Source organism: Cryptomeria japonica, chromosome 3 (genome assembly GCF_030272615.1).
Source record: "Cryptomeria japonica chromosome 3, Sugi_1.0, whole genome shotgun sequence".
In the NCBI taxonomy this organism is placed as follows: Eukaryota; Viridiplantae; Streptophyta; class Pinopsida; order Cupressales; family Cupressaceae; genus Cryptomeria; species Cryptomeria japonica.
In genome coordinates, this window is record NC_081407.1 from 851392001 (window position 1) to 851415751 (window position 23751).

Below are 23751 nucleotides of genomic sequence, written 5' to 3' on the forward strand. Positions count from 1 at the left end.
AGATGATGAAATAAGACCTTAGACCTAATTAATTTAATTAATTAAGTGCTAAAGGGGAAATGCAATGCAAAATGCAAAATGCGCCAAGGCGGGTGCTAAACTAGGTGTGAAATTGTACCACTTTAGCAAGTGCGTACAATTTACGATGCTACAGATTCTTACTAACCATTCTTCTATTTCACCATCTTTGATCTTTCATCTAATATTCTTCTTCTTTCAAGAGATCATTTATGATTTTCATGCACAAACAATCTCTCAAGGGGGTATCATATCTCCATTCCTCAACATGTTGGGGTATCATCTTCACTTTCTTTTGAAACAATGCTACTTCGAATGTTGTCTCAAAGAGGGGCAAAATGGGACACTTGAAATTGTCTCGACACCTACAATGCAACATTTTACTAACATTCCTCCTAATTAATTAAATAATCTTAATTATTTAATTAAAGTAATGTCATTCTTCTCTTTCAATTTCAAGAATCCAAATTTCCCTCCCTTCATTATTTAATTAAATAATTTTAATTATTTAATTGTTTTAATGTCTTCCACCATTAATTAAATCATTTTTAATTATTTAATTAAATGTCTCTTGCACAAATAATTAAATGGTTTTTATTATTTAGTTATTCTAATTTTCCTCAATCATGCATGTCAATTAAATAATATTGATTATTTAATTAAATCTTTTTCTATCACTTTCCCATAATTAAATATTTATTTAATTATTTAATTAAATAACTAGGTCTTCTATAATTTAATAAACTCTTTAATTTATTTTATTCATTTAAAAAATATTAAATTCATCTAAAATTTTATTTATTTATCTTCCTGATGCACAATTAAACAAATTCTTTAATTTATTTAATCCCCTACTTTTCAAAAACAAATTCTTTTAAAACAAATAAAATCTTTATTTTATTTATTTATTTCTCTTATTCACATGTTTAAATGATTTTTATTATTTAAATAGCTAATTAAGTCCTCTTAATTGCCACTAACTTCGAGTTCCTCTCACAGTCACCTTTTCTAACAAATTCATCAATTTTCTTAACAAATCAATCAACTCAGTTGAATGATCAATCGATCCCAATCATCAAGTCAATTAACTCCCAATCAGTTCCTCTCAATAAACCTCATCCATTGATCATCCAATCTTCCAATCAGATCTCCATCACTGATCGTTATATCAAAGATCTATAAATGCAACCTTGATCATCATTCATAAACAACCATAGTCTTTGAGCTTTTGCACAAACACAGTCTGAACGAAGTGCTACAATCCTGAGAGCCGATTCATACATCACAAAAGTGAGAAGGAGAATGGATGCCTCATGCAAGGATGCATAATTGGTTTTCTTTTCATTTTATTTTTATTTGTTACATTCATTTATATTCCCTCATTGATGTGATTAGGTTCATTTGTAATTGATTTGAGTTTTGTGGTTGCTCCTATAAGAAATTTACACTTTTTTGTTCATACACAACTGTTACACATTAATTCTACACCCAAAAGGTTAAATTCGTACAATGGCAAGAGCTCCAAAACTACCAATAAAGGTCCAAATAAGCCTCTTCATTCCTCACAACCATGACCCTTGGAATGCCTCCATGGAACTTGAAAATACACCAATTTTGGCTCCAATAGTTTCCCTCAAACTTGGGCACTCATCATTGCAAGATAAGCATTACATTAAATGCAACAAATGACAGAATACTAAGAGACACTTGTTGCCTCTTCCAAGCATCCACTTGGAGAAGCCCAAAGGTCGCCCATTTTCCCACTTCCTAAGTCATTAATTATCTTATTCTAGACACTTATCTCAAAGAAACATTGAGGCATATCATTAATGAGAAATGAGCATCTAGGAGTGGAAACACAATCGTTGATGACCTTTAGTAGGCGACCTTTAAAGACAAACTTCTCCAAAACAACAAACAAAAAGCACTAGTTGACTCTATTGTAGGCTTTAGAAATATTAAGCTTTAGGGTCATACTCTTTTTTTTTACTTTTCTCCATCAAGTGGATAGTTTGAAGGAAATTAATGAAAGCGTTAAGAATTTTTCTTCCTTTCACAAATCGTTTTTGGTTAGGAGCTACCATTTGTCTAGAAAGGGTTGAATTATGTTAACCAATCGGTAAAAGTACAAACCCGTGTCACACTTCTATAAAGGAAAAGGTTAACACAACAATAATTGTTCAATTTCGATGCCATAAAAGTGGCATTTGTATTTTGAATTTGAAGATGAAGTAAACTGATGAAATGTGTAAAATTTGATGAAGTTTAAGTCTTTTTTTTTTTTTTTAAATGTCAAGAATTGATATTTTTTTTCACTTTTACAGTCAAATTTTTATTGCTGAAAAATGTTGAAAATCAAGGGGTTTAGTTCCCACCTAAAAACAAAGTATAAATCAACTTATTTTTTTTCTAATTTTGATACCCCTAATAGATGACATACATATACAGTGCATATTTTTTTAAAAAAAATTTCAATGTATATTTTTTTTGTTATAACATTTTAAAGTTGAATATACCTAAATTATTTGTAGTTTTTGTACTTTTTTTAATAATTGAAATTAAGTGGTCATTCAGGTCTTAATAACTCCTAGGATGTACTAGGGGGTATGTTGTGCGTACTAGGACTTTAAAAGGGGTCATACAGGGTCCTAAGGGGTCACACATGTGTGGCCCCTTAGGACCCCATATGACCCCTTAGGATGCTATATGATCCTATGGAGTCATATGGTGTCCTAAGGAGTATGTTGTACCTACTAGGACTTTTTAAGGGGTCATATGCAGTCCTAAGGGGTCGCACATGTGTTAGAACACATGTGTGGCCCCTTAGGACCCCATATGACCCCTTAGGACACCATATGATCCCATGGGGTCATATGGTGTCCTAAGGGATCATATGGTGTTGTTAGGGGTCATATGGGGTCCTTATATGACCCCTAACAACACCATATGACCCCTTATGACACTATATGATCCTATGGGGTCAAATGGGGTTAGTAGGGGTCATTACAGTCCTAAGGGGTCTTATGGTGTTGTATGGGGTCTTATGTTATACATGTTAAGATGCTAAAAGGGGTCAAAAGATGTCCTAGGATGTATTAAGGGGTCGTCCATGTCTTAATAGCTCCTAGGATGTACTAGGGGTATGTTGTACCGACTATGACTTTAAAAAGGGTCATATGGGGTCTCAAGGGGCCACACATGTGTTCTAGGACCCCATACATGACCCCTCAGTACACCATATGACCCTATGGTTTCCTAAGGGGTCATATGGGGTCCTAAGGGGTCAAACATATAATAGAACACATGTGTGGTCCCTTAGGACCCCATATGACCCCTTAGGACACCATATGACCCTATGGTGTCCTAAGGGGTCATATGGTCTCCATATGACCCTATGTTGTACCTAGGACTTTAAAAGGGGTCATATGGGTCACACATATGTTAGAACACATGTGTGGCCCCTTAGGACTCCATATGACCCCTTATGACACTATATGGGGTCATATGGTGTCCTAAGGGGTATGTTGTACCTACTAGGACTTTAAAAGGGGTCATATGGGGTCCTAAGGGGTCACACATGTGTGACCCCATATGACCATGTACAACACTATATGGTGTCCTAAGAGGTATGTTGTACCTACTAGTACTTTAAAAGATGTCATATGGGGTCCTAAGGGGTCACACACGTGTTAGAACACATGTGTGGCCCCTTAGGACCCCATATGACCCCTTAGGACACTATATGGCCCTATGGGGTCATATGGTATCCTAAGAGTTATGTTGCACCTACTAGGACGTTAAAAGGGGTCATATGGGGTCCTAAAGGGTCGCATGTGTTAAAAAGAATGTGTGGCCCCTTAAGATCCCATATGACCCCTTAGGACACTATATGATCATATGGGGTCTTATGGTGTCCTAAGGGGTCATATGGTATCATTACATGTGTAGATTTTAAGACTGCATATGACCCCTAACATCGCCATATGACCCCTTATGACACTAGATGATCCTATGGGGTCATATGGGGTCATTAGGGGTCATAAGGGGTCTTAAGGAGTCATTAAAGGTCATAAGGGGTTGTTATGGACATAAGGGGTCGGTGACATATGGGGTCTTATGTTATACATGCTAGGATGCTAAAAGAGGTCAAAAGATGTCCTAGGATGTATTAAGGGGTCGTTCATGTCTTAATTACTCCTAGGAAATACTAAGGGGTTGTATAATGTCTTAAAAGGTCCTAGGATGTACTAAGTTCTCCTTAGTGTCTTAAGAGGTCCTAGTATGTGCTAAGGGGTCGTAGGATAACATTTTAACATCTAATTGTATATGTGTACTGTTGGTGTAAATAATTATTCATCTTGGATATTATTACACCTTACTTAAGTTTATTTAGGAAATGCATTTCATAGTAGTTTGGGTATGAGACACTTGGGTGTTTGTGCCATATTGAGATAGTGTGTGTAGGAGAATTTCCACCTTTTATGGTGTGATCTTGTTGTTACACTCCACATTCAGTGGGTGATCCACCTCATGTGGAATATTATATTGTTTCTCCTACCTACCTACCCTTGTTTCTTATTGAGCCACATGTCATGTTTGTGTGCTCACATATCCATATAGCCTTGCCTATATAAGCAAGTTCATATTCATTGTATGTAATTAAAATGATTGATGATCCAGTTGATCAATATTTTCATCTTGATAGAATACAGTTTATTTCTATCATATATTTTGTTTTCTCTATTTGTGCTTTCCATTGCCTCTAGATCTTGGCAAAATCTCACATGGTATCAGAGTTGTTCCATGTCTCACATGGTATCAGAGCCATTAGAGTGTCATTGGTTTGCTAATTGAGAGAAATTTGATGCTATTTGGGGTTGTGTATTTTGGAGTTTTCTATTGCAAGTCATTATTGAAGCTTGATGGGTCAAATATGAGGTTACCATTGGATTTAAGAGGTCCAAGAAACTCATTTTTGCCTTTTGTTTCATCCAAATCGGACTTCAGAGGCCAAATCTAGAGGCATTTGAAGTTTGATGCTGCAGCGGAAATTTTCCAGAAATTATAATTTTGCAGGCATTTTTCAAATAGTGATATCTCCCTCATCCGGAATCGTTTTTTCGAGCAATTTGTTTTGTTTTGGGGTAGAAGTTCGTGATCTGTATAGTGGTGCATAATTTTTCTGATTTTTGGATACAGATTTTTCGGAAATCGCGAAATCCCGATTTTTACAACTTTGGAGGCTTCGTTTGGGCTCATATGGACTCCTTTTCAGGTGTCATTTTTTTTGAAAGTGCATATTTTTCACCTACTTGCATAATCTGCCATCTGTTTGCAGTGATTTTAAGTAGAAATTGTACTTTCAGTATTTGGCCATTTTTAGCATATTTGGTACTTGCATTTTGCTTGGATCTCAGTTTAGATCACTAGTAGTATTTGTTGAAGTCTCTTAGATCTCATTTTGAGAAGTTGTAAATTGAAATAAGAAGTCCACTTTGCCTTGTTTTGCAAGTGGCCCATTGTATACGCACTAAGTATAAAGTGCTAAAATCACCATTTTGGGGGGTTTCTTGATTGAGTATTTTGGGGGGGTGTCTTGTGTGATTGTGCCTCTCTCTATCTTGTGTTTTTTCATTTTGGTGCTATGGGTTCTCCTAAATTTCCACTTTTAACTCCTCATAATTATGCATCATGGAAGATTAAGGCATGGAGTAAACTAATGGAAAAAGGACTCATTCATTATGTAAATGAAACTATAACAGCACCACCTAATCCTAAGGCTGATCCTAATGCTCAAATTGAATGGCTTACTAAGAATACTATGGCACTTATAACTCTTAGAAAGTATGTATCAGATAACCTCATTTTTCACATTGATAAGTGTACAACAATTAAAGAGGCTTGGGATATTTTTAAGAAATTGTATGGTCAAGTTGATGAGATTAAGGGCTACAAGATTGATAGTGAACTCACAACTTTGGATCCCAAGGATTTTGATACAATCCAAGATTATGTAACAAAAGCAACTGAGCTAAGAGCAAAGCTAAAGGATTGTGGAATTGACAAAAAGGATGCTCAATTGGTTTATAACTTGTTGGACAAGCTTCCTTCAGAGTATGCAGCCTTTGTATCTAGCTTTCACACTCATAGGTTAGCTCAAGGTTCCTCATACACTTCTCCCTCATTTGATTCATTCATGGAGATGTTGATACTTGAGAAATCTAAGTTGACCACAATGGGGATTCTCAAATCTTCAAAGTCACAAGCTTTGGTGGCTAACAAAGGGAATCAAAGTAATCAAGGAAAAGGCAATAATCAAAAGCAACCTAAGTCTAAACCACAACAAGATGGAGCACAATCTTCCTCTCCACAACAAAGTGATTCACCATTCTCACCTAAGAGGAAATCATATAAGGACAATCTTTTTTGTGGATATTGCAAGAAGTCAAGACATGATGAACATCATTGTTATAAGAAGGATATTGATGAGTTGAAGAATCTTCTTAAGAAGAATAGAATCAACCTACCTTCTAGAATGTCTACATCAACTTCTTCTTCCAAGGATAAAGGAAAGGATCACTCTTTTGGGATATATAAAGGAAAGGGACAAGCTCTTTGTGCTACTACAAGTCATGATTCAGGGAGATGACTTCTAGATTCAGGGGCTTCTCATCATATGGCATCTTCGCAGTCTATGTTTTCTACATTTGAGCCTTGCCACATGTCGCAGATTTTGATGGGCAATCATACATACATGGATGTGATTGGGAAAGGATCTATCGCCATTGGGGATTACTCCTTCAATGATGTGTTGTGTGTACCCCACTTGACAAATAATCTTCTTTCCATCTATCAAATCACACATGGGGCAACTAGGAAAATTGTGGAGTTCACACCTGATTCAGTTATCATTAGAGACTTGGAGAGTGGAGCTATCATTGCGACTGGGGTGGTTGATCATGCATCTCGGTTGTACTCTTTTTCACATTTTGGTCCTTTTGATGAGGTTGATTCTTCCTATGTTGATGATTCAGATTTTGAGGAGAACTTTGGGCATTTGAACTTGGGGATTCTCACATGTGACCCCGTTCTTGAGGCTTACATATCATCTCCTTCTATTGATATCACACCACCTATTACACCTGATGATGCAGCTAGTGCGACAGTTTTGCCTTCTTATGATTCAGTGCAACAGTATATTTCATGTCTTCCAGCTTCAGTTGATTGGGATGCCTACTTGACAGACATTGCAGGTTTGTTTGTGGAGTCCTACATTGCAGATTTGGGAGATACCATTGATGACATTCATCTTCTCTTTGATGAAGATGAGCCTTCTTTGATTGTTGCGAGGGATCACTCTGACCCTCTTGTGCATTCTCTACATGATCAATCTTTAGAGGTTGACATGATTGTGGATACTTTTGTACAACACTTGGAGAAGGTCTCTTTATCTTTTGAGGAGACATGTGAGTCTTTGGGACATGTTCTACATCCATCTCCACTAGATCTTGGAGTGCGTTTTTTAGCAGTGTGGCACAATTTACCACCTTTGGAGGGGGTATCTTTTAGCATCGACATGGGGACACTTGAGCAGTTTTCAGAGATTCCTTTCATCATGAGTTTTTTTCATACATCTTCCCTTCATGATTGGGGAGACTTCATGGATACACCTTTGGTTTTGTTTCTTCCTAAGGGGAGGAATGTTGTTCGACATTCATGGAGCAGTTTCTTCATTCATCTTCGAGCTTCTATCATTGGTGCAGATTCCAGATTGAGGGGGGGCTTCCTAGTCTCTCTTCTTCTTCTCTCATATGGGGGGGACATTTTCCTCACATGGGGTTTTATCCTTCACATACTTGTATGAGAGTTATTTGTATCTAGTTTTCATCTCTCTTTTGGGGGAGGGTTTTTTGCCATTGGGTTTTTCTCTCTTTCCCCACTTTGTGAGAGATTTACTTGCATTGGTTTTCATGCATTTGCATTTGTACATGGGTACCTAAAATGGCCTCGTAGCCGAGACCCATCTTGCATTTCTTAGTTGCATTGTAGACTTTAGTGCATTCCCCTAATTTGCACTTAAGGGGAGGTGTTGGTGTAAATAATTATTCATCTTGGATATTATTACACCTTACTTAAGTTTACTTAGGAAATGCATTTCATAGTAGTTTGGGTATGAGACACTTGGGTGTTTGTGCCATATTGAGATAGTGTGTGTAGGAAAATTTCCACCTTTTATGGTGTGATCTTGTTGTTACACTCCACATTCAGTGGGTGATCCACCTCATGTGGAATATTATATTGTTTCTCCTACCTACCTACCCTTGTTTCTTATTGAGCCACATGTCATGTTTGTGTGCTCACATATCCATATAGCCTTGCCTATATAAGTAGGCTCATATTCATTGTATGTAATTAAAATGATTGATGATCCAGTTGATCAATATTTTCATCTTGATAGAATACAGTTTATTTCTATCATATATTTTGTTTTCTCTATTTGTGCTTTCCATTGCCTCTAGATCTTGGCAAAATCTCACATGGTATCAGAGTTGTTCCATGTCTCACATGTACAACATTTATAAATAATTAAGCATTACAATATTTTAACCATTAAATTTTTTTAAAACTAATATATTATTAAGCATTGATTTTTTTTTTAAATTAATATATTATTAAGCATTAAAAAACTAAAAAACTAATTAACTATACAAAATTATGAAAAAAAACTAAAACATCAATATATTAACACTAATTTATTTGCCCTCTTCTTCTCCTCGGCCGCTAAACTCTAAGCCGGTTAGTGCGAAATGAGGCGAAAAACATTTTTTGCAGCTTATATAGCAAAGGGGTTTCGACCAGAAGCATTCTGGTCGGAACCCCTTTGCCACACAACCACCACGTGACTGCCATATTGGTCTGGCCGGAACCCTTCCAACCGGAACGGTTCCAACCAGATCACACAAATTAGCTCTAATGCGACACAGATCCGTACTTTTGCCCCAAAATTTAGAAAAGACCTTGTAAATGGTGTTGCAAAGGCTAATAGGTCTATAACCTTGCATTCTCTTGGGATCTTGAATCTTGGTAATTGGGACAATGAAGGTGTTGTTAAATTGTTTTAGGAGGGAGCCATATTTTAGAAAGTCCTTAGTAGCTAAGAACACATCTTGCCCCACAATGTCCCAATAATCTTGGAAGAAAGCAAGGGGAAACCCATCTAGGCCTAGGGCCTTGTAGGGGTGGAAAGAGAAAACAACTTTCCTTGTCTCATCAAATGAAATAGGACTAGATAACAACGTATTGTCTTCAACACTCAAGACTATAGGGATAACTTCCAACATCTCTGATCATAAAAGTGTTATTTTTGATAGGTTGTTTTAGACCAAAAGATTGAAATGAATTGGAATAGAGGATACTTATTTCTTCTTCAGATGCAGCTATTGACTCATCATCTTTAATCAAGCTTGAGTCAACATTCCTCTTTCTATACTTGAAGGATGATTGATGAAAAAAATGAGTGTTCTTGTCTTCAAGGGTAAGCTAGTTGTTCCTTGACTTCTATTTCCAAAATATTCCCTTTGATTACCAACTTCTTCCGAGCCTTTCTCACAATTGCTTTCTCCCTTTCCTTGACCTCATCTATGTTGCCCTTTTCCATTTCATCCTGTAGAAGTTTTAATTTCTTGAGTAGGCATTCTTTTTGCTCAAATATATTCCCAAAAAGTTTTTATTCCATCTTTTGGGTTTTTCCTAAAGAGGTTTTATTCCATCTTTTGGATTTTTCCTTAATAGTTTTCAGTTTAGAGATTAGCTTAAACATAGCAATGCTTAAGAGAGGGAGAATCCACCAATCATTAATATAATCCCTAAAGAGGCGATGCGAGGACCACATAATCTCAAATCTAAAAGGGGTAGGGGCAATTCCTAGGAACAACAACCTAGTTGAAGAGAAGTGAATTATGATAAAACCCAACCCTTGGAAGGGAAGTGATATATATATCAAAAACTATTCCACAAATAGTCGAGATGAAGAATCTATCTATTTTACTTGAATGGTATGTGCTCTCAAGCTCCTATTTGACTATGTGTAAAGGGAACCCTGTAGATTTGCATCCATAACACTTAAATTTGAGAGGAGGCCTGCCAAACTAGACATGTTATCCAAGAGATCTCCCAAGCCACCAACCTTCCTTGAGGGAGTCAAGGGTGGGTTGAAGTCACCCCATTGAGAGTGGAGGAAAGAGTGCACCATAAGTCATCTCTATCAATTTTAGAATTTGGGGTGTAGACATAGATCAAGTTTTGAGACATATCATTATCTTTTCTAAGGAAGTCAACTAGAACACTATGTTTTGATTTACAAGATTCTTTTCCTTCAACAGAATTATGGTTCCATGTGGTGATAATATTAAATTCGTGCCCTAGATCAGTAATCAGATTTGTAACATTTAATCATGCCCTAGTTTATTAATCAGATTTGTAATTTAGTAAACTATAATCAAGTAAATTCAAGAATGAAATAAGGAACCAAGAGACAAACACAAATACCTTGGGAAAACCTCCCCGGAGGAAAAACCCAGCATTAAAGACCCATAGGTTAGATTATGTATTCACTCTTATTGCACAAATACAATACTTAGCTTGCTTTTCTGAATCTGATCTTTATATATCAGATCTGCCCTTTTTGCATGCTTCAAGACTGCACTAAAATGCCCTATATCCTCTTGAATAAGTTCGCCCAATCCTTGGACAAATTCGCACAACCTTCTTTGGTGATTTCGCACCTCTTGTTTGCAGGGCTAATTCGCTGATTTCATGGATAACTGAATTGTACTTGCATTTGCAATTTAACCTTTATTTATATGAGTCCTTAGCCTTTATTAAATCCAAGTCGGCCTCCCTCTTTTGGCGCCAATTTATTTATTGTGGCGTGGAGGTATAGGGTTGGGCTCAACTTGGGGGCACGTTACCCCTTTAGGATAGGACCCAGTCCTATATGGGTTCGGATGTTGCCTTAAGGCAATCCGAACCCATTTTTACCTAGTTACAAACAACACTCCCTCTTAACTAGGGAAGAAGAGAATACATAATCTGAACCTTTAAAGTTCCATCTAGCACACAAGCATAGAATTACATCTTCCACCTAGCACACAAGCATAGGATGGTTCTAGCACACAAGCATAGAAAGTGTAATACACAAGTGGGTCTTTACATATTACAATTTTCCATCTAGCACACAAGCATAGATTGGACACAATTCATTCTTGCACACAAGCAAAGAATGATCAAAGTGTTGCAAATAGAGGCACTGAGATTGGAGGTCCCTGTCAATCAGAGTTCCGTTTTCCACAATAATAAGTCTGTCTCTGAAGTATTTGAACTTCACTCTGGATAAGGGTTTGGTTGTAATGACCACCCCTATTTTTCCAATGAAAGAGACTTGCAAACTACTATGTGATATCAATTAAATTGCTTAATAATCAACATGGCATTTTATCAAACACTTGACAAACATACAACAATATATGCAAAACCCGAAACTTCTTATTTGTTGTTAAATACTGATTTGCAATATAAATGTGCACATTCAACTGCCTTATGGGCTACGACAATTATTCAGGTTTGTATTCAACAATTACAATGCTTAGTTATGAAAATATGATAGAAAAAACTTGGAATTGAATGTTGTAGTGATCTACAGATGTAATGGTAGCCTTCCAAACTTCTAATCAGCAGGAAAAAAAAGTAAACTTCATACCAACATTGTTCATGCACTATAGCAGCACTATTCATGGCACTGTAGCATTTTTACTATTCACGCTCACTGTAGCAAAACACTATTCACGCGGGCACTGTAGAAAAAACACTATTCACGTGACACTGTAGCAAAACACTATTCACGCGGTACTGTAGCAAAAACACTATTCACGCGGTACTGTAGCAAAATCACTATCTTCAAATCTGCACTTTCAAACCCCTGTAAAAACTTCATGGGAGAGCACCAGATGAAGCCCAATGTGTTTCCTGAATGAAAACACCATTAATCCTCCTGACTGTGTCTTTCAACAGCGAAGAGAATGCTAGTAAAGAGGGATTCCGTCCTCCAAGCCCAATAATCAGATCTCTACGAAATCCAACAACATAACATTAATCTCATCCAAGCATACCCCAAAAGAGAGCTCTCAACCTCAATTTATATCTTCTTCCTGGATGCAAACCCTTCATTTCCTAAATGTGGGATAATACAATTTAGAATAAAATATTATTTCCCACAATGCACACATTAAAGGGAACTTTTAATATTTTAAACATTACTTTATATTCCCAACCTTATAATATAACGATAAAGTTAAATATTTAATTTAACTTTACACTTTATCGTTAAATATTAAAACATTGTTGATAATCCCTTTAAATCATTGTCGCCTTCAAATATTTTTTACTGATAATTATGCCAACAGGGAAACACTAAAAATTTCAAGTCACTGCTTGGAGACTAGCTTACTATAAATAGTAAGTGTCTAGCACCGATTGGCCTGAAACTGAAAACACCTAGGCCAAAACACCTCAGGATCCCACCAATGTCCTTGTTAGCCTTCGGGACCGTGTCAGAATAGGCTAACGACACCCCATATCATGTTGCGCTAAAAAGGGGACATTACATTGGTAAGGATGTCCACAACCTGTTCATCCGTGCTAATGTACTTTAGTTGAATGGCACCTCTTTGCACCATATCCCGAATGAAGTGATAGTGTGTTTCCACATGTTTGGACCGGTCATGGAACACAGGATTTACTGACATCTTTATACATCTTTGATTATCACAATAAATGGTGGTAGGACCACTAGCTTGACCAAATAATCCAACGAGGAGTTTGCGAAGCCACACTGCTTCTCTGGATGCAACAGATGTTGCAATGTACTCAGCTTCTACGGTGTTCAATGCTATGGAAGATTGTTTTCTACATGCCCAAGAGATCACTGCAGAGCCCAAGTTGAAGCAGATACCCAAAGTACTTTTCCTGATACATTCATTGTGCAATCTGTAATCTGAACTCAGCCATCACTCCTTAGAGAGGATCACAACAAGTAGCCAGTAACCATAAGTAATAAGTAACCAAATCACATAATGGTAACTCATCATGGATCCTTTTATAATATTCATCTTGCCTTTCCTATAGAGGATGAATCCTGAACTTTATCATGTACACCTGCAAGACATGAATACAAACACAAGTATATATATGTTCATCATGGACTCTTTTCATGATATCTATCACGCATATACACCATTCATTGCCTGCTAAGAATGATGAAGAGCTTCCATTTCAATCTTCTCTAAGAGAAGATTGCAACACCAACTTTATTTGCACACGAGTATTCTCCTTAATCTTCTCCCAGAGAAGAATGCATTACGTTTACCTCAATCTTCTCCCAAAGAAAAATGTAACATCAGAAAATCATAATCTTTCATCTTGCTCACAAGCATAGAATGAAGTTACATAAGCCATAGTCCTCCATTTTGCACACAAGCAAATAATGAATAAACATAATCTTCTATCTAGTACACTTTCCATCCAGCACTCAAGCATAGGATGAAAATCCATCTTTTCTACCATCTTACATTGCCCGCAGAGGATGGTAACAATTACTCTTCTCCCTGAGAAGATTACACTACCACCTTACATTAGCCGTAGAGGGTAGTTGATGAAACACAATGCATCATTGAGGTTGAGACTCCTTCTCAATCAAGGTGGTGTTCTTCACAGCTCCAAGTCTATCTTCTGAAGTACTCAAGCTTCAAAAGACTTGGTGAGAACATTTGCAACACAAGATTATCTTGTCATAAGACACTGAATTTTCATGTATCTCTATACGACTCTGATAATAAATAATTATAAGAAAGCATTCAACAAGAATTTGAAAAACCACACAATTTCCTTGATACAGTTCATGCTCCAATGAATTCAGCTTCAGTAGTACTCAGTGTGACTAAGGACTGTTTTGTTGTAGTCCTAAGAGATCATAGGGTATCTAAGTTACAACAAGAGATTGAAGTGACTTCCCTTATCTGAGACACTTCAGAATCTGAGTTAGCCTTCTGAGGTGATTACCGTCTTCTGCTCACAATCATTTGAGATTTTCAAAATGCAACAAGATATGCTTGGTAGCAGCAACATGCTTCAACCTTGATCATGAATTAGCTGAGGCATCCACCAATCAGCTGCTTGTCTTCAGATGAATCTGCAAAATCAGACTTTTCTACAGACATCCTCAATCTTTATGTTATTTTTCATAAAGGTTTACAATCCATTATTCTAAATATCAAAAGTATACTTGACTTGGAATAATTTGGTTAGATCCTTGACATATTTCTAATCCTAGAAGACAATAAATTTAGATCCTTGCGCTAATTATTCCTTATATTCCAATGATGAGAATAGAGTTAAATCATCACATCAAAAACCAAAATACTTTAAGAAAGGAAGTTGGAACTTTACAAAACCCTAGACTTAACAAATGATTGTCAATTCTTTAAATACTAAGTCTTTATTGAAGATAGGACTCCCTCGTAATCCTTAATCAAATAAGAATCAATAAAGGAACTAGAAATAATATAACACTGAAGATGCTACTTGCTTTTCTCTTACTTTCACCTTCTACAAGGTGAATTTTCAGAGAACCTTCATCTTTAACCCCGAGAGGCTGAGATACAACCTAGTTCCCATCCAAATAACCATGCCTGAAAGGATCCTTATATACTTATTCAAGCAAGCAAAATACATAAGCCAAATCATCTTTCAAACTGAACAACTGAAATTGAGATTTCTTAGAAACCCAATCACAAGATATAGTATGACTACATACATATGATTGATAAATATCAAGTAGAACAGAATCTTCATACTTTGCTGAACAAGATCCTAATTATATTCAGCTTTGGTGGAAGTAGAAGAAGTTAATGAGTAAAATGCTTACCTCAGCCTGAAGAGGTCTCAATGCTAATCACAGAAGGAGACCACTGACTTGATCATCTTTCACTCTTCCTACATATGCTATTTACAACAATACATTCTAACTTTTACTATGTAGGAAAGAACATCATCATAACCAATTAACTGAAAGCAACCTGTCATGCAGTTATTTTAATAGATAACTGACACATAATAAAACTGCATTTGTCACAATATTTAATGACATGAGCTTGAATGTAACAGGGATGATATAAGGATGATAACTTAGGATAACATAGGCACAAACTTGCTTGTAGACCTACAAGGATAAACACCAGACACAGGGAACCTCAAAACATGATTGGCCCAACACGGGTTAATTCAAAGAGAATATCATTTTCCTTTCACACAACCCAACAAGGTTTTTTACAAAACTAAGTAAGCACAAACCCATAACAAGCAAAATTGATAATGAAACCCTTATTATTACAACTTGACAAAGAAACCCCATATAAACAAATTGACAAAGTTATTCAACATGAATACTTAACCTTCAATTATCATAGTCTCTCATCACAAAGTTAATAAAGAATTAAGAAAAATACACTTGTTGATGTTTAGATATCACTGACACTGGAACCGAAAGCTTCCCCAGAAGAAACTATCTTTGCAATCTATCTTCAAAAGGTCATAATTCGCAATCTCCTCTTGATGTGCCTTAGCGCAGTCAGCTAGGGTTTGAAGATTGGTGGGAATACAACTGATTTTGTTAGCCCATCTAAGATTCAATCATTATTAAAATTGGATCGGATCACATCAAAGGTTAAGAATCATGAAATATATACCAATCTAGGGTTTAGACCAATTCTAAAAATCAACAACTCTAAAGGTCTAAATAAGGTAATAACTCCACAGTATACACTTTGCATTCCAGAGATTTGAAAATCTGAAAGGAGAAATATCAGTTACTTCCTTCTTTGATTCTTCACTCGAATCTCCACAATCTTTAATGAATTAAAGAATGACTCCTTGATGAGGAACCGATGATGCCCTCTAACTTCACCCCTGTCATTATCTTAATAAAAGACGAACAACAACCTAAAGGTAGGAGCTTACTGAGATCTGAGGGTTAGTATAACCTTAGCTCTGATACCATGTTAAATTTGTGCCCTAGATCAGTAATCAGATTTGTAACATTTAATCATGCCCTAGTTTATTAATCAGATTTGTAATTTAGTAAACTATAATCAAGTAAATTCAAGAATGAAACAAGGAACCAAGAGACAAACACAAATACCCTGGGAAAACCTCAAAGGAGGAAAAACCCAGCATTAAAGACCCACAAGTCAGATTATGTATTCACTCTTATTGCACAAATACAATACTTAGCTTGTTTTTCTAAATCTGATCTTTATATATCAGATCTACCCTTTTTGCATGCTTCAAGACTGCACCAAAATGCCCTATATCCTCTTGAATAAGTTCGCCCAATCCTTGGACAAATTCGCACAACCTTCTTTGGTGATTTCGCACCTCTTGTTTGCAGAGCTAATTCGCTGATTTCATGGATAATTGAATTGTATTTGCATTTGCAATTTAACCTTTATTTATATGAGTCCTTAGCCTTTATTAAATCCAAGTCGACCTCCCTCTTTTGGCGCCAATTTATTTATTGTGGTGTGGAATATTTAGGGTGGCATGGAGGTATAGGGCTGGGCTCAACTTGGGGGCACGTTACCCCTTTATGATAGGACCCAATCTTATATGGGTTCGGATGTTGCCTTAAGGCAATCCGAACCCATTTTTACCTAGTTACAAACAATAGATAATACCTCTCGAGGCACTGACAACATTAGAAGAGCAATACTCCACACCAAGCTAAATGTCCTTGACCATCAAATCCATAGTTCTAGAGTTCATCTTAGATTCTTGAATTAGGGCTATGTCAACTTTGCTTTCCTTTAAAGCCTATATGTTTATCTTTTGCATGATTTTATACAATATGTAGAACTATTTTTGATGTGCCTATTTATGTCTACACATGCTTTAAAATGAAGTAATAGAGATTCATTATAGTATTAGAGAATGGTTAAATTTTAACAATAGCAATTTTTTTTCTATATTTAAATTTTTTATCCAAATTTTTTTAATTTTCTATTTATTTTGTCCTTATTTCATATTATATACACACTACTTTTGTTATATAGATTTATTAGGTTTTTTTTTTCTCTGCATCATTTTCGTTATTAAAAAAAAAAGTATTTTCATTTCAATCCACACAAGAATAATAAAATGCTGGTGTAGTCTTTCCCTCTGGATATAGAGGACTTATAAAGGTGAAAACTGCACCTTTTTTGAGTGAGAAAATCACACATGTCCAAACTCTATTTTCGACTGCAACTCTGCCGAAAATTAGCAAAAATTCGATGGCAGCGAGTCGTAAGTTTACTCTATAAAAAGCTGGTGAATGCTCAATGAGCAGTAAAACTATGGTTCTATGCACTTAACTCTAGGTTTTCCATCTCATAGCCCCTGCAATTCAGTTATGTAATTTACATTGTTACATAGCATGTTCTTACTTCAAAAATAACCAAAAACTTTTAATAGGAAACGGCTTCTCAAAAAGCCTCCAATCAAAATTTGAAAATCATTGACAATCTGACAAGATTTCTACATTAAACATCATTCACTTATAATCATTATTCTTTATATTTTCCACATCTATATATTAGTTTTTCATGGCACCTTTCCAGCGAACATTTAATAGTCCAAATGTTAAATATAACAAAACATGGGACATGAAGTTATATCATATAGCTTAGGGAAGAGGATCCAATCAGTGAACATGTTCCAATAGTTGTGATAGCATTTGTTGATTTAATATCCAACATTTTAAAAAATATAGCACTTATACTTGTTATCCTAAAGTTGTTAGTATTGATCATGAGTATTCATAATTGAATAAAATCTATTCTTTAGATCTAAAATGCAACAAATCACATGATGTCATATAAGCATACCAATTAAACATGACTTAGTGCACAATTATTAGTCTTTTTTTGCACACCTTTTTGGACACTTCAACAAAAAGCATGTTAATGTGGTATTATATTTGATGATGTGGGCATGGAACCTTAGTCCTGAGTAGGGGACTTGACAGGTAAGCTGCTGTAAAAACTTGAGAGTGGTTTGACATTGCCATGTGAGATTTTGAGAGACACAAAATTAGAACACTCAACAACTGGATCCTCTCCCCTAGAACTGATTATATAAAAATAAGTTATAATATATTCATGACAGACAGAATTAATTAAACTACTATATTCTTCTATTCAACCTTAGTGCTATTAATGGATTATTGGAAAACATTCACAACCTTTTCTAAAACATCTTTGAAATTATTGTTGCAACTGGTAAGCCAACTATCTTAGAGTCAGTTATTTATCCCCTTTTTTCCATTTTCTTATCATTTACTACAAGATAATTCAGTCATAATGCACAGCACAGTATAATATGTGCTCGTCACCATATGCTCATTTCAAATGCTGAAGCCTGAATGTCAAAGTGGGTCATTGCAATGTTGTATATCGTCTGCATTGGAGAGTAGTGTTGCCATCATCCTTCATGCAATCTCTTTGTTGCCTACTCTTGGCACATACTTTCGCTGCCAAATTTTACGTCTTATGGGCCCATGAATTAGTTTTCTTGGTGATAAACCTAGTCTTTCCGCAAATATAAACATCACAGAATTTAATCTTTAAAAAGTTTATATATATATATATATATATAAAAGAAAATAATGGAATACCATCAATTTCAGTCCATGGGCTATGAAACATCTACAAGATTATTCTGAAGAATTTATAAAATAACATTTTCCTGAAAGGAAAATAATGGAATACCATCAATGTCAGTCGATGGGCTATGAAACATCTACAAGAGTATTCTGAAGAATTTATAAAATAACTTTTTCCTGAAAGGAAAATAATGGAATACCATCAATTTCAGTCCATGAGCTATGAAACATCCACAAGAGTATTCTGAAGAATTTATAAAATGACATTTTCCCGGATCAATTGAGAACAAACACATCAAGTAACACCAAATCTGATTACAATGAAAGGAGAAAGCCATGTACTGCAAAAATGGCTATTGAAAATGTACATTGAAGAGATTTCGGTCACGAGTAAACATTTGTTGTATGAAATTGAATAGGAAGGTCGAAAGCTAGTACAAAATAAGGAGTCACAGAACTTCAATGGCGAAGTCAGAACAACGTCAAACATTATTTTGATGGTAGCAAAATTGTAACTCTGATCTGAGGACGCAATAAAAACCAAGCAATTCTCAAAGGGGGCGAGGATAACGTATCTATCTTTTCCTTAACATTTCTTTGTTTAAGGTTAGCATCCACAAAAATCGCGAGGTGGTTCTGCTTCAGAAGCAGCCTCAACTCCTGATATATAACTGCAGAAAAATAAGAATATCAAACAATCTTCAAACAGACAATTAATCTCATATTAAAACACCTGCCCAGAAATACACAGTCTTAAAGAGATTCAAATATTTTGACTTATAGAAGAAAACGAAAAAGAAAACTTACATGCTCTGTGCAAGTTCAGAATGATTCTTAACAGAGTTCTTTGCTATGGCTAAAAATGCTGCATCTATATTTATGTCTTCTTTAGCTGAAGTTTCAAAATAATGCATTATCCCTTTTGATGCACACCATTGATTTGCTTTCTTCTCAGAAACCTTGCAAATTTTCAAAAACGATCATACAGAGCAAAATGGGAATAATCAAACCCTAATTTCCTAAAACGAAATTCAAATCCTAACTATATGCATCTGTAACTATGTTAAAAAAGAAAAAAGAAAAATGGAAAAGACAACAAAAGACTAGATTTACCACTCTACTGTTTCCCCCATCCACATCAATTTTGTTGCCCACCAAGAAGAAGGGAAAATTGTCAGGATCTGCTGGGCTTGCCTGCACAAAACAGGGTAATTCATTTCACCCAATGTATTAACCGTGCTATCAATCTTCCATAATCAAAGGAAAAACTGGTATATGATTAGTGTTTGGCATTGATAATAAAAAACTAATTTTTTGTTACAATGAACAGACAAAAATCCCCCAAAAAATGGTATTAACTTGTTATATAAAATCTTCAAGAAATTCATAAAACAGCTTGAAGCCAGTTTGAGTTGGGTGAAGATGATAATAAAAACAATAAAATTTGAAAAAGAAAAATATTGAATGGAACTGTCTAATGGTTGAAGACTTTCCGGGTATTTACTAAATGAGGTGGTCTTACAGACAAGGTTTCTCCATGTAATATACAGTCTATTCTCAACTAATTCAACCAACATGCTCCAAAATCTGTCTCTATGAATATTATTCAGCGAAGCAATGTTAAGAACATGGATGTCCAGATAGTTGGCCTCCAGAAATAAAATTCAGTTTACCAGAAACAGTTAATATAATTAAGAAAGAACTGCAGAAAGCAACAAACCTGGTTTAGAAATTCCAGATACCAATTGTCCAAGTCCTCAAATGACTTCAGCATATTCACATCATACACAAGAACACAGCAGTCTGCTCCTCTGTAAAAAGCAACCCCAAGACTCTGAAACCTCTCCTGTCCGGCTGTGTCCCATATCTGCAACGAAAAAGTAATCTCACAATTGACATCAATATTCTGGATGAAATAGACATTTTGCATTGGATGTTTTTTTTAATAAAGGAAATGCCTTAATACAAGACACAGAATGAAGATTTATAATCCTTTGTTATTTCCACAACTTCAGTTTGATGCAGACAATTATTTGAGAAAAGCAATAAGAAAGCATCTTCAATCAATGCAAATTAGCAAAAATGTATAAAGTGTATGCCAAATTGCTGCTTTAACTTTCTATTTCTGCCATGATACCCTGCATACCTGCAATGTTACAAGTCTATCATCAACTTGAAGTTCCTTTGTCATGAAGTCTGCGCCAATAGTTGATTTGTACTGGCTACTGAATCTTTTAGTCACATATCTGTGATTCTGTTAAGGCCATCTATAAGAAAGCCAAGTTACAGTAAGTAGTCATGGGAAACGATAGATTCTAGACCATAGTCTGTAAGGCTTGTAAACAGCACAATATTCCTCCTTTGAAAATTAGCTGCACAATTCAACTTCATGTAGTTAAGCTTGTGGATCAACCACTAACCCATACAGCTCTCTATCATTCCGGTGATGGATCACGGAGTGTGATCCAAAACATTGATGCAAAACAATTCTTATACAGTTGAATCCAAAAACAACATGCACAAAACCATACTTGTTACAAACCCCAAGCTCAGACTCTCTAACCAGGTTGGACACACATTGCAGGATGTCAAAGCCGATCCAGGAGTTAATTATATCTTATCAGAGAAGGAATTACATTCAACTTAACACTTATACGAATAACAACATAGGTAAGAGGGAAAGCTTATTATGTTCTCAGTAATTTCTTTTCTGTATTTCAGAGAAGTAAGCCTGAAAACAGGTTATAAATTATAATTTATGCATACGTTAACTGCGGCTTGCTAAACAAGAATTTTGACAAACGCTCCATATTCAATACTTGATTGTATTACTCTTCATTGATAATAAAAGATCCGATGGTAGAGTTCGCTAGGCCAAAACGATCCATAGGAGCTACGTAAGTATGATATCTATTTTTAAAACAAATTCTCCGAACTTTATTCAATTGTCATCCATTCATGTAAGACTGCAAATATCTACAAAATGTTGCCTAATGCCACTATATTGTAGGCCAAATTAAAAAGAACCGTGTTTATTATTTTACCTAATTATACTTGGTAAACAAATCACAAATATTGTGTTTCATTTTTTGCTTTGTTTAGGCTACACACCTTTGACGAGGAGTACGCTTGATATTAATTACACAGTTCACAGATTCTTTATTCCCAAAGGTAATTGATTTTATTTCTCTAAATTCTATCTTCTACTTCATCTAAGTTGCTACATACCCTATACAATCCTTTTCCCCAATATTACAGCTATAAAGTTATGTGCTCACACATTTAAAAACAGTAACATCCACCTGAGGCTAAAATGCTGACAAATTCCTACGATCTGAATCCACTGGCAGAATCAAATTATCAGTAACAGAGATTTTCAAATGTAACACTCAAAAAGTCTGCAAGCATTAAGAAAAATTCATTAAAACCCTAAAAACCCTAAGTTCCAGGCCAAACAACTGTACCTCACAAAATCCAACTTAATTCATATTTTCACAACATTTCAATTAAATTCCTCAAAACAGTAAAATAACTATTTTAAGGATACTGATTCAACAAAGACGTCTTTCCGACCCTGCAACATCCACACCAAAATAAAGACACAATAAATTGCAAATCATCATGAAAACTAAATGAGCAATACAAAAGCGAAAAAAGGAAAAAATAATAAATACCCGCTGTCGCCGAGAACAATAACTTTGAATAAGCAGCGCCTACGAGACGCCATTATTAACCTGCGTCGATTTAAAACTGTAATTTATGTGAAACGAAGCTCGCTTTTTGATAGGCTGAGAAAACAACAGAGGGATCGTTCTTGCTTTGTTCTTCTCATCATCGCTTGCAGCCGTTACTTGACAGAAATGAACTGTCCAGTCAAGATCATTCCGAAACTGATGCGCAGAGCGACGACAGATTTGCTTACCGTCCGATGTCGGAATTGTTAAAGTTGCTGTCTTTTGTCGGACTGGCAGGTAGACGGAGGATTTTAAATATCAATGCGTAAACGTATCTATCGGTCGTAATTCATAAGCAATTTTTAAAATCGGTCAAAACGTTCTGGAAAACGGAGGTCTTTTTTTTTAAATTTGACTGAAAATCGTTGTTTATTTATGAGTAGTGGGGTTTAGCACTCCATTAAAACATGTAATGATTTATTTTTTTAGGTTGAATTGTTTAGTTTTCAGTCAACTACTATGGACTAATATTTTATGATTAAATCAATAATGTTTTTATTAATATATTTAAGATATTAAGTAGTTTAGGTATTTAAAGATAAAATTAATTTATTTTGGACAAAAACATTTTCAACAGATATTTTTTTAGATATATATGTGTGGTACTTTTAGATATTTAAGAATTTTATTTTTTGTAATTATGAATTATTTATATTTATTATATTCTATTTTTATTGTAATAATGTTGCATATCTTGTATAGATATTTTATTATTGGGTAGTATTTTTCTAGGGGAGGTTGCATATGCAATTGTTAAAGTATTTAATGTGGGTGACAAATTTTGTTGTCATAGTTTAGTCAAGCATGTGACCAATTAGACTCATTACGTAAATGCATTTAATATTCTTGACGACTTGTAAAATGTTTTCAATATTACGAAACTTTAAATGCTTGGCTCATATAATGCATTTAATATTTTTCCGTGGGCATTAAATATTGGGGGTTTGGGTAGGAGATGCATTTAGTATTTTTACATGGGCATTAAATATTGGTGAGAGTTGTTGGGAAGCTTCTACTAAGCTTCTCTCTTATTAGGAGAGAGGACCCAGTACTTGTACACCCTAACTTTGCGCTTCTCAAAATCCTATGTGCAAATTTCAAATCACTCTCAATTTTTTACAGCAACTTACTTGGCAAGTCCCTTGCTTATAACTAAGGTTTCGGGGCCACATCATCAAATATGATGCCACATCAGCATGCGTTTTGCCAAGGTGTCCAAAACAACCAAAAAAAAAAGTGAGACCAATA

General features: G+C 35.3%; 1 protein-coding gene across 1 annotated transcript; it reads right to left on the reverse strand.

Moving 5' to 3' along the window:
* Positions 1 to 18802: 18802 nt before the first annotated feature.
* On the reverse strand, positions 18803 to 22813 carry LOC131047142 (ras-related protein Rab7). Its single transcript, XM_057980995.2, has 7 exons — positions 22444 to 22813; positions 22317 to 22343; positions 20916 to 21015; positions 20490 to 20636; positions 19883 to 19963; positions 19577 to 19728; positions 18803 to 19440 (listed from the first exon to the last, which is right to left on the reverse strand). The coding sequence occupies exons 1-7, from the start codon at positions 22494 to 22496 to the stop codon at positions 19377 to 19379; spliced, it is 624 nt and encodes a 207-aa protein (XP_057836978.1). The 5' UTR covers positions 22497 to 22813; the 3' UTR covers positions 18803 to 19376.
* Between the last annotated feature and the right edge of the window lie 938 nt (positions 22814 to 23751).